At 39.5% G+C, this 15407-nt stretch overlaps 2 protein-coding genes across 2 annotated transcripts in view; one reads left to right on the top strand and one right to left on the bottom strand.

Moving 5' to 3' along the window:
• LOC121730067 (glucose-6-phosphate isomerase) overlaps positions 1 to 7433 on the top strand; it is a 262618-nt gene extending 255185 nt beyond the window's left edge. Inside the window, exons 7-14 of the mRNA XM_042118874.1 lie at positions 1433 to 1597; positions 2176 to 2288; positions 2567 to 2693; positions 3358 to 3452; positions 4975 to 5133; positions 5640 to 5772; positions 6108 to 6249; positions 7010 to 7433. Coding sequence (XP_041974808.1) covers positions 1433 to 1597; positions 2176 to 2288; positions 2567 to 2693; positions 3358 to 3452; positions 4975 to 5133; positions 5640 to 5772; positions 6108 to 6249; positions 7010 to 7197 — 1122 coding nt within the window. The 3' untranslated portion in view covers positions 7198 to 7433. The remainder of the gene's footprint in view (positions 1 to 1432; positions 1598 to 2175; positions 2289 to 2566; positions 2694 to 3357; positions 3453 to 4974; positions 5134 to 5639; positions 5773 to 6107; positions 6250 to 7009) is intronic.
• Positions 7434 to 8120: 687 nt separating this feature from the next.
• LOC121730167 (flap endonuclease 1) lies at positions 8121 to 13838 on the bottom strand. The gene is made up of 9 exons (XM_042119085.1): positions 13599 to 13838; positions 13462 to 13527; positions 13086 to 13289; positions 12327 to 12472; positions 10769 to 10936; positions 10016 to 10234; positions 9173 to 9322; positions 8780 to 8904; positions 8121 to 8421 (listed from the first exon to the last, which is right to left on the bottom strand). Exons 1-8 carry the CDS (start codon positions 13678 to 13680, stop codon positions 8794 to 8796), a joined length of 1146 nt encoding a protein of 381 aa, XP_041975019.1. The 5' UTR covers positions 13681 to 13838; the 3' UTR covers positions 8121 to 8421; positions 8780 to 8793.
• Positions 13839 to 15407: the final 1569 nt, after the last annotated feature.

Raw genomic sequence — 15407 nt, 5'->3', positions numbered from 1 at the left:
AGATTTTATAGATCTTTGTTCAAGTCTACAAGTATCACACAATCTTTTCCTTTTAATGGTAAGCGTCCACTTATCGGTATCGGACGCATCGGACCAGTGCCGTAAATAGCCTTTTTTGCGCCCTGTGCGAGTGCGCCCTTGTTTTTTTTTTAGATATTATTTTGGCAATGTTATTTAAGGCCTATTTTATTTCATTCAGGGTGATTAAAATAAAACTTAGTGTTGACTGTTGGTAGACCAATTATAATATTAAACCGTATACTAATACATACTAATATTTTGGTAAAAAAATATTTTAAAGAAGTGATATGGGCAAACAAGCAGGCGAGCTGTCTGCAGATGTCAAGTAGGCCTTTCGTCTGTTACGAGTATACCACCCACACTGTGCAGCACTAGTTGCGCAGCGGAAACTTATCGGGAGCAAACCGAAAAAATAATAGTCCTGCCTGGTCTGGCCATTCTTGCGCCCCCCAGAGTCTACGCTCTGTGCCTGGGCCCGCTATTCGCCCTATTTACGGCACTGCATCGGACGCACGCAACGGACTATGCCTATGCCTCATAAACCCGTTGCGTGCGATGCGGTTTAGTGGACGTTGTTGTAGAAGTTCGTATTTTTTTTAAGAAGGCAGGTCGCTGTAGCCCTGATGTCACTGCGACCCATAAGGATCTATTGTGACTCCGTCGCACTAGAGTATCATCCCAGATCAACCAGATATGGTTGGGGTTGGTTTCACGAATTTCCTCTGTGGATGAGCATTCGTGGCAACAAAGGTGCCTGTTCCTGCTCTGTAGTAGAGCAGGACAGTCGAAAAGAAGGTGAACAGGTGTTTCATTTCATCCTCCTCCTCACAGAATCTGCAAGTTGTTATGCTACAAATATCCATTCTGTTTATGTGTTTGTTTAGCTGGCAGTGCCCAGTTAGGCTTTCGTAAGGATTCTTAATTGGTTCTTACTCAAGGTGAGCACTAATAATTAGTCAGGGATTAGTGCCTTGGAGTGTTCAAGGCCAGGGGTCTCAGCCCATTGCTTCCTGCTGTGTCTGTGACCCCATTCCTTGAGCACTTGCTTTGTGGTACTGGGAGATATACCACAGACCGGTTCTGGGCCATATATGAGAAGTTCGTATACAAGGCAATCTAAAATCCATTGCGTGCGATGGATGGAGGAGACTCTGAGCCCCACGTTGGGCGCCAATCGTCATTGAAAACCATATTTTTCCTAACCTCATGTGTCCAGCAAGGGTGAAGGGATATAATAAAAATGCCAACATTATCTCACCACAATATATATTTCTTTTGTATCATATTATCCAGACATAAATTAATAACCTTGATTTCACAAATTATTCATGAGCTTACCTTTATTGTAGTCTCTGTAATAGATTTTATCGAGCCTAACATAATCTAATTGTATTTTTATATTAATTGACAGGTCCACTTCGTGTCCAACATCGACGGCACGCACCTGGCGGAGGTGCTCAAGCGGCTGAACCCGGAGACGGCGCTGTTCATCATCGCATCCAAGACCTTTACCACGCAGGAGACCATCACCAACGCCACCTCCGCCAAGAACTGGTTTCTGCAGGCTGCCAAGGATGTATGTTGTTATTTATAATGTAACAAAACTAAGTGATTATAATACTTTTAAAAAGTTCATTGTGAAAATAGCAGCCCAAAGACCAGGGTTACATGGTCAGTCTGGCATCAGTTCAGTCCATCGGTAATAGTATATGGGAGTTACGATTCCTTAGTTTTTATTATTCGTAGGTTATTATTAATTCTTTGGGACTCAGTTCTCAATGTTACTTTGATCACATACTGTATTTTTCACGCGCGCGCTGTCTCAAGTTCTCTTAGTCGTAGATTACACTTACACGTTCAATCTGGCATCATTTCGGTTCATCAATCTGAGATTGACGCCAGATTGATGGTTAAAAAGTACATCATAAAAAATGATCAGTCCATCAATAAAAAACCAAAAAGGTCGTTTTCACCTCTCTGCTAATTTATTCTCATTGTCTCAATGTAAAGTTACTTTAGAAATTAAGACGGCGAAGTTATTATAATCATAAAATAGGATTGGTATAACGCATCTCTAGACTCTAAGTAACAGCACGCGCTTTCTGTGTCAGAGTTATCGAGTGCAACTTGACCGATGGCTTGACGTGTTCGCAGGAGTCGGCGGTGTCGAAGCACTTCGTGGCGCTATCGACGAACGCAGAGAAGGTGACGGCGTTCGGCATCGACCCCAACAACATGTTCGGCTTCTGGGACTGGGTCGGCGGCAGGTCAGTATCACCATCACCACTGACTGGCGCTGGCGACGAACGCGGAGAAGGTGAAAAGAACGGCGTTCGTTCCTTCTAAAGTAATAAATAAATTCGTCCAAGTGCGAGACAGGCTCGCGCACGAAAGGTTCCGTGCCATTATAGAACAAAAGTATGCAAAATCTTCAGCGAAGTCTTAGTAATTAGGTCCCGTTGTTACCCTTTGGGTATGGAACCCTAAAAAATATCGGTATGAGCTAAGTGCTGACTTTTAAACTCTTCTGACATGATGTTTCTAGGTACTCCCTATGGTCAGCGATCGGTCTGTCGATCTGTCTGCACGTGGGCTTCGACAACTTCGAGAAACTGCTAGACGGCGCCAGCTTCATGGACAAACACTTCACCACCGCGCCCTTGGAGAAAAACGTCAGTATTGTTAGGTTGCCTTACCCTAAGGGCCTGTTTCACCACTTCCTGATAGGTGCCGGATAGGCTATCCACAAGTTAACTTGACAGATAGCTATCTGTCAAATAAGTTGCGGATTGCCTATCCGGCACCTTATCAGGAAGTGGTGAAACAGGCCGTAAGGGTCTGCCTCCTGTTTTCATCTGATTAATTTCGTTGCGGGTCCCAAGACAGCTTTAGCATGTCCCTCGGGCTCCCTGAGATCATATCAAAGGGTTTTCGTGGTTGGATACCGCTGTCGATCCTGGCGACACAGGAGATACAGTGGTGGGAATGTGTGGTGGGCGGTGGCCCAAAGCCCGTATAATAATACCCTATGGGTAAAAATGTAACGGCGGTAAAAATATTTTGATGTAACGGCGTTTTCATCGGGATATATTAAACTGACAAAACCCGATTGTGTGTTCTCGTTTATACTAGGCAAGGAGAGCGAGAAAGAGACATAGCGATAGGTTGATGGTGAAATGGCCGAGTTGCGTTCGTTGCCCGGACTATAGTAATTACAATTTCAACCAATCACCAATATGTCGAGATGTTTATTTTATATTATTTTCTATATAATATTCTATGTAAATTTTGTTTTTAAAATGTTCGACCTAACCTATTTTGTTTGTATATCCGCAGGCGCCAATAATCCTCGCGCTGCTGGGCGTGTGGTACAGCAACCTGTACGGCGCCGAGACTCACGCGCTGCTGCCCTACGACCAGTACCTGCACAGGTAACCCCGGTAGACCTAGGTCTAGTCTAAATCCTTGAAGATAGACATAAACTCCTCCAGCTTGCTTAGCACGGGGATTGAAATTTGTTTCCGATCTTCGTAGACAAAATATAACTATAGTTTTTTTGATAAAAGATCCTAGGTTTTAGTAAATAAGGTCGTAGATTAATTGTCAATGTTATTTTATTTTGAAGTGCATTTTGTGAACTGTTTTTAGTACCCATTGTTTAGCGTGGGAAAATTGATAATTCCACCCTCAAAGAATCTACATCACCAAAGTGCTAGACAAATTGTGTAACATTAAAAAAATGTTTATAGATCGGATCTATAACAATACGTCGTATAAGTTGCTCGAAAAACTTACATAAAAAATGATTATTGTTGCCGATGAATCTACTACCTTATTTACTTTAAATCAGCAACTATTTTCCAATAAACTATAGTTATTTCTTGTTTTTATCTATTTCTTGTAGATCGACAATCCCCGTGCTAGGACAGCAGATACATAATAACGTGTGGCGACCTGCCCAAGAAATAGGTTTCTTTTTCGAGTTTCTACTTCTGATTTCTATCTAGAAAAGCACCACAGCTTATTTTGGTGTTTGTTATTTTTTGGAATGAAGTTCCTTATGGCGCGTTCGGCGTTGCGAAAGGGGGCTATACGGAACTACGGGCGGGCGTTGACAGTATTCCTGTGTGTCAACTAAATGGCGTTTTTGAGAATACACAGCAACATCTACCGGATGTTTAAATAAATTTTATTGCAATTCCATAAGTGTCGTTGTTGGCATTCCTGGGCGTCAACTAGATGGTTTTTTTTTTAATAACAATAATAATAATAATAATAATAATAATCATTTATTCACTTGATGTGGTTTTACAAAGATGGTTTAATCATTGGTACGTACCTACACATCATACCATTACATTGGTGTGTGAATATTGTCACCGTAATAATTATATTTTTCGTTTAACTAAATGTCAAATACGCGTTACAAATTACATTTTTATTTCTTCTTATAATTAATCATTTTGAGTTTATTACATGATAGATAATTATTATTGTCAGCACTTACTTTAAATAATGTCAAAAAATAAATAAATCCAAATAGCAAATATAATTCATTGTCAATAACATAAAATAAAAAATGTAATTATTAAAATTCCTACTTAAAAATAAATAATCATATTGTGTTAATATATTAAATTTAGATAAAAAATCCAATAAATTTATGTATAAAATGTTTAGTAAGTACTCAATATAGTTATTGTGAATTTAAAAAGTCTCTAACAGAGTAATAACATTTGTCTATCAAATATTCCTTTAAAAGTTTTTTGAATTGTCTAATTTGTAAAAGTTTTATTTGCTCCGGTATTTTATTGAATATTTGAATTGCCATGCAGAATATACTTCTGTGCATTAATTCGTTATTGGCCTTAATACTTCTTAATCTATTATTGTGTCTTCTAACTTCGTTCTATCCGGGTGTCCCTCTCAAGTTTTTTGTCTTTTTCTGTCCAGGTTCGCGGCGTACTTCCAACAGGGCGACATGGAGAGCAACGGCAAGTACGTGACGCGGGGCGGCGCGCAAGTCGGCTACAGCACCGGGCCCGTCGTGTGGGGCGAGCCCGGCACCAACGGCCAGCACGCCTTCTACCAGCTGATACACCAGGGCACCAGGTGAGCCGCCTGTCACTCTAGAGACAGCTCACACTGATGTTTGTGGCTCAATAAGAAGATACACAAAGAATTAACCCTTACAGGCCGTGCAAAACTTTAAGATTGCTCAGCAGGGGGAAGAGCAGTGTTTGATTTAAAAGCTGATTATGTTTAGTTTTTGCCCAAATGCCAATTGGCAACTTGAGTTAAGAGGAACAGAATACGAACAGCTACAGAAAGACTTCAATCTTGTTTCCCAATTACAAGTAGGTATGGGTACAAAGCGTGTTTTCACATGGCGCCGCGGCGGCAGCGTTTTTCGCCGCCGCGGCGGCGCCGTGTGAAAAGGGTACAAGGATGAGTATGCAGCGGCGCCGCCGCGGTGGCGGTGCCGCTGCGGCGCGTGTGTAAACACGCTGTCTTTTGACAAGTCCCATTTGACAGTACTACATACATTGACGAACTTAGTAGTAAAACTTCAGGGAGGTTATTTGGTGAAGTAAATAACGTTTGTTTCTACTCGTCAGACTGATCCCGTGCGACTTCATAGCGCCGGCGCAGTCGCACAACCCGATATCCGGCGGCGTGCACCACAAGATCCTGCTCGCCAACTTCCTCGCGCAGACCGAGGCGCTCATGAAGGGCAAGACAGAGCAGGAGGTAATTAATAAAGGTCCTTAGATCTCCAGCAGCTCCAGTAGAAACGACCCAATAAACTCGCTTAATTTCCCTGACATAGTTCAGCGCAGCGATTTTGTGGAGAAAGACATTCTTCATATTGAGCCTTGAGGCGATAGAAAAATACAGCGACTGCCGTCGACAAGTGCCGTTCGTCCGTACGGAGCCTGACTAGAGAGGCTGTTTCTTGAGTGTTCACCACACTCAAAAAACAGCCTCTCCTAAACAACCTCAGCTAAAGTCGAACTTTTCAAATATCCAGTGGTAGGAATACGAGGTCAATACCTTAATTTATTTTTCTTCTACCTTCCACCCAGGCTAAAGCGGAGCTGGAGAAGAGCGGTATGTCCGGTGAGGCGCTGGCCAAGATCCTGCCGCACAAGGTGTTCCCCGGCAACAGACCCACCAACTCCATCGTCGTCAGGAAACTCACACCCTTCACACTCGGTGCACTCATAGGTAATGTACTACTTTACTGTGCTAAATATTCTTTCCTGGGTTAGCCCGCGATTTTAATACTATTTCCCGCGAGCCAGTTATCTCCATATACATTTTTTTCTTTAAAATCGGTTCAGCGGTTTTAAGTATAAAGAGAAAAACAGATTCTTACAGATCTTTACTAATGTTATTGTGGCGGTACCCACAATTCGCCTAACAATCCTGCATCGCGCTGTCGAAGTTTTGGAGAACGACAAGATACATACAAAGTCTGAAATGACGTCAGCGGGCTTCGGCCTGACCGAACATGCTATCTCGCTCGGTCGGAAGATCTTCCTTTTCGGTCGCCAAGTTAAATTGGTGACCACCGACAAGAACACGCATCCTAACTAACACTAACACTGACGCTACGTACCTCATACGTCAGGTCGTCGAAATCGCCTGCTTGCAGATATGCACTGCATCCGCTCTCCCCTGCCTTCGACGCGTCACTGGCAACTAGGAAACTACCAAAAATGACACGCAGAAATTCCCGCGAAATTTTGAGTTTTGAATGAAAAACCGCGAGGGTGACGTACCACATACGTACGTCAGTGGTTAAGGGTTAAGCATAACCGAGTCGCCTCGACCATAAACCGCGTTAGGCTTCCGCGCCGGTCGAACCCGTGTCTGGCTTGAACGGGGCAGCCATAGGCTACAACGACCGATCAGCAAGCAGGGCACGGGTCCCTCCCCTGGTAGCATAATTTCGCATCGCAGCTTAACGATGTATTTTTTCTAGCGATGTACGAGCACAAGATCTTCACTCAGGGTGTGATCTGGGACATCAACTCGTTCGACCAGTGGGGCGTGGAGCTCGGCAAGCAGCTGGCGAAGGCCATCGAGCCCGAGCTGCAGGACTCCGCCCCCGTGTCCACCCACGACGCCTCCACCAACGGACTCATCAACTTCCTCAAACAGAACTTCTAAACTGCTGCTAAGGTGCCAACGAGGAAATTGATTCCTAGGCAGTTGACGGACCTACGTTTGGTCGGCTTATGTCAATTCAATGTTAGCTGTGGTCAGATGGGTTTGACAACGCGACCAAATTTCTTAGGTCCGCCATCTGCCTAGGAATCAACTTCTCTGATAGTATGTCCGCACTAGGCGTAACTATGTAGCAAAGCGACAAAAATCAAAATATTCTTTATATAAAGTTGTACGCCTAGTGCAGTCTCGACTTTATCCCAGTTTCGGAGGTTTCTTGACTGCAGTTTATCTTTTGAGTAGCGTCGATGATTGGTTAAAGACTTTAGCCGATTAAAATCGTTATTGAATAGATATACGCCTCTCAAAAAACCATAGACACCAGGCATGAGTTGCTGCTTGAATTTTCTGAAGCAGACCCGTTTAATCGTGAACACACACGAACGTGAAAGAAATACGTACTTTAACATCGTTGTGGTCACTGGTCACTTCATTTTTTTAAATATTTTGAGGCGTACTTATATGGCAATTTTCAAATTGGTCGAGCAGCAATTCTGTCGATTTAATGTTGTGAATGTAAGGCAGTAAACTTCTCATATCTTATAAGGCCTGCTATAGCAGAGAACGAAGTTTCCGAGAAGACATGAATAATGTATTTAGATACTGAAAATTATTATAATATGTTGAGAATGTTTTATAGAGAATATTTATGAAAAGAAGTATTTAATATGTAAGATAGTTGAATATTATTTGGTATACATCATCACAATAATATTGTTATCATCAGATGTTTGTAAGAACTAAATTATTATATTTATGTATCAGATAAATAAATTATGCTATATTTATACATCTTTTATTCTCAAAAATGCATAAATGATAGAAGAAAAAAGCTGAAAGTAACTCTCTTGATTATATTTGACAAAAAAATAAGTTTTAGCTATGGTTGTGCAATAAAAAAATTCAGATTTGAATATCAATTAATTATCAAATTAAAGCTTATTTATTCCTTGAAATATTACAGTAATTATCCATTCATTCATTGTTAAATGTAAATGATCTATTATAGAAAATTAAAAGCACAATTTCATGCATTCTCTGCTATTTTATGCTGCTCTTGCTTGAAACTGAAGAAGTAGAATGTGAACTTCCATACTATACAGGGGCTCAGGGTACAAATTTCAATTTGTGTCCAGCACTTATAAATTAACCTTAACCTATCAAGATCTGAAACAAAACAAATTGACAATAATTATTATAATATCATGACCTTGTTTGGAGGTATCAGTAAAGATGAGAATTATAAGCTATTCAAAACCTATCATTAAAATATATTTCATTATTAGTGTCTAAACACTAGTGTGTTTAGACATGAATGTATGAAGTATATTTTATTCACTAATGAATGAAATATATTTTATCGAAGTTATGCGGCGTAATTTCCGCATGATATTCGCGACGTAATAGTGTGTCATCGGTAATTTAAAATACATTGTAGGCGGAATCATGCGGAAATTACGCCGCGTAACTTCGGGATAGTATGTTTAGACACTTGAAGTAATGAAAACCCAAATACGAAATTTACCTTGAATGCACAAATTATTTAGGTTTTCTGCCGCGGCCGCCGCCACCAGTTTTGGCTTTTTTGTTGGCTTGCTTCTTTTTTTCCTCCTCAGCTTTCCGTTTCGGATTGGGCGTAGTTGATAATACCTGAAATACATACCATCTACATGATAATCTACATGATAATAACAGAAAAAGCTTATTGAGTTGAGTGAACTTTTTTCATCTCTGGTATTTCTACTGTTCCCTGGGATCACACCAAATCAAATATCCGTTTCTCCGTCGAAATTATAAAATTCATTATCAAATACAACTTGACTTAAGGTCTTGAATACCTACAGTCAAGTTATATTAGTATTTGATAATTTCGACAGCAAATTTAATCTTCCAGCATTTGCCAACACAGAACACTCACTTTGAAGAACCCGTCAAGTCGTCCCTGCGTGGTGCCAGTGCGAGCCTTCATCAGCTTCTTGGTGCCGTTCCGTACTCGCTCCTCATTGAACTGCTTGTCCCCGCACAGGAACTTCACCAGACCCTCCTCGTCCGGATCACACCATTTCAACTAGAAAAGTTGGTTCCATGTTGTAAGACCAGAAGAATTTTAAAAGGCTAAGAGCCTGTCAACACGGCGGGTTGCATCAGCGTTGCGTCGACGCAGCGCTGCCGTTTGACGCATAGCCGGCTACACGGGCGCTGCGTCACCGCAGCGTTATTACGAAGCAGTCTTGACGTAAACACCCCCTCCTGCTTCGTCTCGGGGGCTGCTGTCCGTCATGTGTGCATTGCGCTCTGTTGTCACGACGCAGCGCGCCGTATAAACACCTTGGTTATTTGTATGTAAAACAACGCAACGGCAGTGCTGCATTGCTGACACAACGCGCCGTGTGGACAGGCTCTAAGGGCCTTTCAACGGAGCGGCTGTGCGACGGTCACTAGATCATGGGCGGTTTAAGTGCGGAAGATTCACTGAGCTTGCTATATTATGTATGGGGTATATCACACTAGGATAATGCTTAATGCAACACATTGACAAAAACATGTTTGCTGAAAGACTTTTTAAATTAAGGGGCTTCTTAATTTTAAGTTCACATCTTACAATTTAGCCTAAAGCTGAATAAATACAGAAAGTCAAATAAAATAGTAGGGTGATATTAGATTGACTATTTAGCTTGAACCAGGCAAACACTGACACAAATTATAAAATCGAAAAGGGAACTAAATATAAGACAGTCATTATTGAGGGTTATTATTATACCTCTAAATCCTTAGGATCGGCTACTTCTGGCTCCAAAAACAGCTTCCTCGCCTGCTCAAAGTTCCAGTCCTCTGGTGGCACATACTTGGCCGTGTCAATGTTCTTGAGTATCTCCTCCAAGCTGCGGTGCTGCTTGATCAGCTCTATGGCTCTCTTGGGCCCGATGCCTCTGATAGAACCACAGTAATCGCAGCCAAGAAGAATGCATAGATCAATGAACTGGAAATTACAAGTTGTGTATAGATTTATACATATCACAGTTTCCACAGAAAGCCTACTACAGTGTAGCCAATGATTTGGTTATCTGTAGTAGCTAGTTTTAGGTTGTTAGTATTCCTAGACTATTAGCAATAAAGACACAACAAAATCATTTAAATTTGATTTCTGCACAATTTGATCAATTGGAAATAATCTTATATTTTTAAACGAGCAATTCTTCTTAACTTAAACGAGGAATCTCGGAATCGGCTCCAACGATTTTCATGAAATTTAGTATATAGGGGGTTTCAGGGGCGATAAATCGATCTAGCTAGGAATTATTTTTAGAAAATATCATTTTATCCGTGTTTTATCAAATACCAAGCAAAGCTTGGTCAAATAGCTAGTAATGTATTATGCATTGATGATTAACTGCAAACCTGATACCAATTATTCTTTTCTGCTGTAAACGGTGATAAAAATTACCAACTGACAGAAAGAGTCGCCAGTAAACTAGGTCTTACTTAAGCATATTTTAAATTACACTTTATCTACCTCCGTCTGGTTGAGTTCCAAGCCTTCCAAGACTTGATTTAGATGGAACTCCTGTACTGGCATCTTCCTTGCTTCTGAGAAGGTGAGGTGACGCAGAAGGACATCAGCTCCGAAGGTCAGGGCATCCATATCCTCGGTGGCTGTAGCATAAACCTTGCCAGACTTAACCTGTATTAAACAGGGAATTTCATAAGTGAAAATTCCATAAAAATATATAGTGTACTTATCTAATTACCCCCTTACTAATAAATGTTGTATAAGCTTTGAATAGTTATACAGTGTTTTGTTCCTGTCACACAAGTGACATTTTTAATTGGATTGAAGAAGACAAAACACTATAACTATTCGAAGCTTATACAGCGTTGATTAGTAAGGGGGTTAGTTTATATGCAGATTTATATGTATTTTGAGGAAAATGATTCCTAAGCAGTTGACGGACCTATGTCTTTTGTTTGGCATATGGCAATTCAATGCTAGCTGTGATCGGTCGGATGGGTTTGACGTAACGCGACCAAATTACTTAGGTCCGCCATCTGCCTAGGAATCAACTTCTCTGATAGTACATAGTTAAGTAGTATGTTAAGTAGCTCTTATTGTCTTGCTGACAAATGATACATAAAGAACATAAGTATAGTTTTATGAATCTTGTTGTGTAGTGTTTGTTGAAAATACATGTTCAAAATACAAACATCTAGTACTTTCATGAAAAACACTGAAATCAATAAAAAAAAAATTATGTTTTACTGTCTGTGTTTACCATAATAATATAATAATAGCTCCCACACCAGTTTCGGTGACGGTGGCCGGTTTCATTGAAACCAGGCCAGCTACGCAGGAGTAATTTTATAGTGCCCAAGTGTGTGCTCAGTACACAAGAACACTCTCTATTCCTTTACTCTCATAACCCAGTGGGACGGCAGACCGACACGACTGGCGAGAGATCAGCCGCCGGACCGACTTTTTACATGCCCATCCGACGCATGGATCATCTTACTTGTCAGACAATCAGGTGATCAGCCTGCATTATCCTAACCAAACTTGGAAATAACATGTTTCCAACGCGGGAATCGAACCCACGACCTCCGAGTCAAGAGCCGAGCTCTGAACCACTGGACCACGGAGGCGTTGTGTTTACCATAGTCAAGATTGTTATTGCACTAAAAACCCATTAAATATTCTTATGATGTATTAGTAATGGAGATTAATGCTATTTTCTATTAATTTCATTAACATGCTAATATGCATATCTTAGCATGTTACATGCTATTGCTTTGCTTATTGCTAAAAACGCAACATCCTGAATTCACGGTTCGTATCGCACTGCTCGCGTCGAGTATTATTTCGCATCAAGTGAAAAATAACAATTCATAATTCATTAACAGTTAGCGCCACAGTGCGAAACAGCGCGGATGTGTTTAATTTTTCATGATCGCTGACTATTGCTGCACACGATAATATTTTTTATCAAGTACGATTAATTTAATGATTGCTAATTGGAAATTAACAATTAATTATTATTGCTAATGCTATTTTTACCAACACTATGATGTATTCTTACCAAAGCAGCACATTGTGCCTCCGCTTCACAGGGTGCATCAACATACGGAATTCCCATCAGCTTCAACAGCTCTTTGGCCTCTTCGCTGTGTTGTTTTGTTACTTTCACCAATCTGCGGTTGAATTTCTCGATTGATGCTGTATCACCTTTAAAATAAATTAAAGAAGTAAGTTGATGAAGTCAGTAACAATTTGAAAAACCTTGTGACTTACCTTCACACTTTTTTAAACTTATTAGTGAGTTAGATGGGTAATTGTACTGGTGTTATAAATTGTTAGTTATACACTTCATCCTTCATCCACTCTTGCCATCAATTATTTACTTTTATTGAGTAGTGTAACTATAAGGCGGGCCCCCGACACAAAAGGGCCCAAGAGGCCAGCCTGCCTAGCATACGCCAACGAGATATCTCACTCTACATGTTTTCTCGATGTTTGATGGTTTGTATCTTCATCTCTATTGACCCTAGCATGACAAACATTTTTTCTCGCGTAGATCTATCATCAAAATAACACATTTTTATAGTTTTGTTGAGATAATGTCGAGATTTTGACATTATGAGACGAGTAGTTTTTAATTATCTCGAGAGTGAGATATCTTGTTGGTGTATGCTAGGAAGGCAGGAGGTGAGAAAATTTTTATACATTGTTTTATTATTAACGTGACGATTTTTACTGATAGGGCCCCACCAATTTACCACGGGCCCCAGATGTTATAGTTACACCACTGCTTTTATTGAAAACAGTAATGAGCTTATACCTGCTTCTGTTGCCTTCTGTAGCTCCTTCTCTGCTTCCTCTCTTCGTTCAGCTCTCTTGTTCAATTGATGAGATTTCATGTCTGGTGGTTTACCGTCAAACACATAAACAGGCTTGATACCATTTTCCACCAGCCTGATAGTTCTGTAGAACGTGCCCATAAGATGTGAAGTTGTCTCGCCATCCACGGAGGTTAACTGAGCGCCTATATATTAAAATAAGTTAACAAAATTTAAAATAAGTACTTACTTCGAATTACATTGGCACTAAAATACGGTCAGCTTTATTATACCTTTACAGTTTTTGTAAACATGCTGTACTTTACTAAAAAAACAATAATTGAATAGTTGATTGGCTAACAGAAGTACAATAATTACCTTCACTCCGTACGGCGATCAAAAATTGGTACAAACTCATGGATGCATCTACGGCAACTTTCCGCCCTGAAAATTGATTTAAATTTACATTGTTTGTACATATTACAAAGGAAAGCTAATTTTTCTGTTGTGCTTACCAAAATAATTTTTTATTTCCATTTCTTTTACTGCATGAGGAGCAATATCTGCTATTAGTTTCGATAGCCCTAAAATACCCATGTTAGAGGTGCCGACACTAGCTATGCAATGAAAAAATTTCTGCTGAACTTCAACTTCAGCATTTACAATTGAATTTATTTGTTTACAAATTTTACAACTGATTATTTTAAAATTAATTGAGATTTTGTTTTTTAAGCTTCTGAGACCCGAGTTGACATTTTTAAAATTAAGATTGACATTGGATTTGGCGCGAAAGTGAATTTCAGAATTCAGCTGTCAACGAACGATAGGCTACTTGACCTAATTTTTTTCTTCATGCTAATAGCTTCTTATTCATTCATTTTCACAAAAGAACTAATATTTTAATATTTTACACAGTAGAAACCCATAAAAATGCTGATTGAAAAATATGCCTTATAAATGGCGCCGAAAACACTGTCCGCCATTGTGTGACGTCATACGTTTTGTATTTTAAGCTCTCTTTATTGAACATTTATTATATTATGCTAAATGTACGCGTCTAAAAGAGACCAAAAATTATAAAAGAATTAAATAAGAAATTAAAAATCATTTGTAATGTTGAAAACTTTTGGAGCAAAGTTTTGGCCATTTCATTTCCCGTCTACAATAAATGGAGATAATTTATGAAACTGATGTTTTATTAGAATTATTCAAGAAAATATATTTTACAAATCTTTTTAGGCTTATTTTTATTATTTATGTACAAATAAACTTACATATAACGAGCGCGATAAATAAAAGATATTAAATTACGAATAGAATGACGTCACATCCAATTCGGAAGTACCGTAAAAGCGTTTTCGTCAGTACAAATCCTATTTTTATAAAATCATATTTTCAAATCGACTTTATTTATCAATCATAAGCTTTTATTTGATGATAAGGGTGAAATACGATTTCTTAGGCCAAGTTCTACTAGAAATATGTATTTGTTCAATGAAATTGAATATAGGTCAAGTAGCCTATTCTCGCGTTAATTTCTTTGATGTACCGCCACTAGAGCTAAAGCCAAACGGCAAACGGCATTAACGCCGTTGAAAATTATCGCGTTTAATTGTGGCTACACCTACGGCTAACGTCCAACAACGCGATAATTAACGGAGTTTGACGTTAGTGTGGCCCGAACATTATAATATATTTTGTAATTATTAGAAGAGTCAAGAGAGTGACGTTGTATTTTTGTATGATTTTCCTAAAATTGTGTAAAGAGGCCCATTGACGGCAGGACTGCCGTGCAGTCCTGCCGTGAATGGGTCCTTTTACGTATATCTGGGTTTTTAATGTCTAATATAAAATATTGGTAGGATAATAATTAACCTTTAGATATTCGTCATAGTGCACAAGTGTAGGAAAGTGATATAATAATTATAATATCCAGTAACGTGCTATTTTGTGTTCCCTCCAAAACTTCATCGAAAATTTTAGTAAAGCGTCTACCACTTTTTTTAAATATTGTTTCCCGCCATTTACTCGACACTGGCCAATGGCCATGGTTTTATAGCCCAAGTGCTATTATAAGAAAAAAAAGAAGAAGAAAATGAAGAAATTGTACAATGAAGGTTGTACAAGTCAATGAATAAGGAAACAGATGGAAGCGACATAAGTACAAAAAAGTGTGGCCGGCGCCATATTGCCAAGAATTAAACATGGCGGTCTATAGTGATGGGACACTCGGTTGATATTTGTCGAGGATATCGATAAGTAAGATGTTATAAGTGAACTATTAAGGTTAAAATCTTTTAATTAAATGATCAGATTCTTCACCT

This window comes from Aricia agestis, chromosome 1 (genome assembly GCF_905147365.1).
Source record: "Aricia agestis chromosome 1, ilAriAges1.1, whole genome shotgun sequence".
Classification (NCBI taxonomy): domain Eukaryota; kingdom Metazoa; phylum Arthropoda; class Insecta; order Lepidoptera; family Lycaenidae; genus Aricia; species Aricia agestis.
The sequence above is the reverse complement of the archived record's forward strand: the minus strand, read 5'-3'. Positions and strand labels throughout refer to the sequence as shown.